The sequence below is a fragment of the Grus americana genome, chromosome 1, assembly GCF_028858705.1.
Source record: "Grus americana isolate bGruAme1 chromosome 1, bGruAme1.mat, whole genome shotgun sequence".
Taxonomy (NCBI): Eukaryota; Metazoa; Chordata; class Aves; order Gruiformes; family Gruidae; genus Grus; species Grus americana.
In genome coordinates, this window is record NC_072852.1 from 201826140 (window position 1) to 201829203 (window position 3064).

The following is a 3064-nucleotide window of genomic DNA, read 5'->3' on the forward strand; positions in this document are numbered from 1 at the left end:
TCCTATTCACTTTGTTTTAAATGCATATGAACACAAGCAGCTGTGGGGACTATAGGTATGTAGGACAGCAATAGGTGTACTGTATTTAAGAAGGTAACTGTGTGGTCAGGGCTCCATACACTGGAAATGATCTTCAGAGATCCTGAAATCTGCACACAGACTTCTGCACAAGTGGCTCTTTCTTTCTTTTTCTTTTCCCCACGTTGGGGGTGAAGACGCCAACGGGCCAAAAGAAATTCTCTGTCAAATCCCATTGAGTCCCACGGGCTGCACACAGCCCTGCTCTTAGCACAGCACCATGCCAGAAGAACTAAAAGAAGGAAATCAGCCCGCAGAGCCCACTGCATAAACAGCCTTAACCAAATCCTGCTGCCCAGCTTAGCCCTTTTAAAATATTTTGGGGGTGATGTCAGCACCTGGGTTGCCAATGCACTTGTTGCTCTCCTCCCTCAGCCTACTTCAGTTCCCACACAGGGACGGGGCGTCCAGACCGAGTGGGAGATAGGCAGAAGCTTGGAGGGAAATAATATCTGCAGTGACCCAAAGCCCAGAGGCAGAACCACTGGGCTCCATTTATCTTCTCAAGGTAAAAAACTTGGCTTACTCATTAGGTCAGATTTTCTCTTGTCCAAGGACATAGGAGGCTGGCAAAACAACTTGGGAATGTAGGAATTTGTTAACTGCATGCACTGGGCTTTTAATATTTAATCTGCAAACTAAAGCAGTTTCTATTTAAACTCTCTGTCTTCATGCTAGTATGGTCCCAAAGCTTCTCTTGTTTGCACCATAGATGTTACACCCTAATCTGGCTTCTCTGCTAAGATTGTGGTTGCGTGGCTGAAATTCTCTGTCTTGAGTTTATGTCTCATTTGTTTAAAGGTTTTTAATTTTATTTATATGGCATACAGATGGGATTAGTGCATGATATTCATGATAAATTATTCTCATTTCTCTGCATGAACTCCAAGCACATGTAAAATTCAAAACTTGCTGTGATAAAGTAAATAAATAAAAAACCAAACAGAAAAGTTTTCAAATACAACTTGAATGGGATTTCTGAAGTAAAAGATCTATAGCAGCTTGAAAGTGCAGGAAAGTCAGAAGGTGCTTGAGAAAATGCTATTTCATCGAAAGGATTAACTCACACAATTTATGAAGTTCTTCAGAAATGAAAATGTATAACCTAAGGTTCTCCTTGTACTTTTAGTGATAACATAAATAATTCAGTTTTATTAGTTTTTCTTTATAAGGTAATAGTTTGGACCTAGTTTCTTAAAAATACCCTAAACTACACAAATGTAAGAATGTAAAGAAATCTAACAGCATATTTACAATGTATATCTGTTAAAAGTAATAAAAGGGGCTTGGGCATTATTTATTTGAAAATGCATGTACAAAGCAGCGCTAATTTCCAAGGACTGCTCACCCCTGCACGATGTATTTTGGGGTGACACTGAGAACGCTCCTTGTCAAATGCTGGAAATCAAAGAAGGTGATAAGCTGCCAGAGATAGCTTTTACTTTTTACTGCCCCCAGTGCTTGCTAACTTCTAGCCACTGAAACAACATTTATTTTCACCGATAGAAATAGCTCTACCTAACCTGCCACCTTCATGCATCTATTCTTCACATATTTTTCTTTTTCCTTAAAAGAGCCTGTGACCTGAAGGTTGAGCTCAAGGACGCTCCCAGGCAAGTCACTGAAGTTTTCCCCTTGCTCTGCCCGTTGACCTCTGCTCTCCCCTGATTACTCCTGAGAAATGGAGCGATCCACACAAGAACTTTTCCTCAACTTCATGATTGTTCTGATTACTGTATTGCTCATGTGGCTGCTTGTGAAGTCTTACCAGGACTAAAAGACAATCAGAAACTCTGGGAGGTGACTTAAGCGTGTGTCTCCGCAGACATAAGTAACACCACAGCACACCGCTGTGATTAGCTTTCAGTCAATTGAGGATGTCATGAATTTTTTTTTACTCTCTCATATCTGTTGCCCGTGCTAATGTCTGTCATGGGTCTATGATGGTGTAATTATTTTATTCTGCAGTGATCCAGCTTTAAAATGTAAAATGCAAGATCCTTAGGAATTGTTCTATGTGACTGTCTCCTCCAGTAGTTACTGTCAATGCTGTAACCCCTGCCCGCCATGCCGGCTTGTTTGGCATCGGTGTTAGGTTCTCGAGGGTTTAAAACTGCAGTATGCAATGTAACCGTCTGAATCAACCAGCGTAAAAGGCACAAACTCGCTTAGCAAAAAGGAATGTGAAACCTCTATTTTCACTGGTTTGTTTCACTTAAATAAAGAACATGTAAACCCATATTTTGTAGCATTCCTTATCCCTCTCCCAGCCTGACTGCTGTTCGCTGAAAGACCTTCCGATAACCACGGTACAGCACACCATGTGAATCTGGTGGTTTGCTTCTTCCTCCCACCTGCATTTTTATTCGTATTTCAAAAAAAAATTGCTGTAGAGTGGAAATCCTGCACCTGAACAGATGTATAGTCGCATGAATGAGCTGTTCGGGTTCTGGACTTTTCTGTCCAGAGTGACTTACACCGTTGATGCCTGTGGGCATGGACTTCCAAGAGAACCTCTGTCCCACAGGGCCATGGTCAATAATTGCATTTTCTGAAACTGGATTTCAGGCAGGGATTCCCAGGATCCTATTTTTGGCCAAGCTATGCCTGGAGCAGCGCCTGGAGGGATGAGCCTGGGTCAGTTGCAGGCGTAGGCGCTTGCTGGTGCCACAGCCCTGCTGTGAGCCTTGCCCGGGGCAGCGGTGTCCCTCGGGGTCTGCTGCGGCATGCCAGGTACCACGGCATGGCCATGGTCAGCCTCGGCAGGATGAGGCGCGAGTGTGTCTGGGTTGCTGTGATGGTGTTGTCACCTGTTAAAAAATCTTGAGCCAGGTTGAAGAGCCCACAGTCCCTGGGTTTGTGAAATCGGTAATTAAACTCCTCCTAGGTATTCCCCATCTGTTATTTTAATGGCTTCAAAGAATCAGTATCTTCCAAAAAAAATACAGCTTTCTGTAGGAAGGCAGTTAGCTTTGTGTCACGCTGT

General features: G+C 43.1%; 1 protein-coding gene across 1 annotated transcript; it reads left to right on the forward strand.

Annotated features, from left to right (window-relative positions):
• Positions 1-447: 447 nt before the first annotated feature.
• Positions 448-2311, forward strand: SLN (sarcolipin). The gene is made up of 2 exons (XM_054829057.1): positions 448-586; positions 1653-2311. Exon 2 carries the CDS (start codon positions 1760-1762, stop codon positions 1853-1855), a length of 96 nt encoding a protein of 31 aa, XP_054685032.1. The 5' UTR covers positions 448-586; positions 1653-1759; the 3' UTR covers positions 1856-2311.
• The last annotated feature ends 753 nt before the right edge of the window (positions 2312-3064 follow it).

Excerpts from the sequence above, each read along its gene's own strand:
- SLN (XM_054829057.1), top strand. The coding sequence starts at position 1,760 with ATGGAGCGATCCACACAAGAACTTTTCCTCAACTTCATGATTGTTCTG.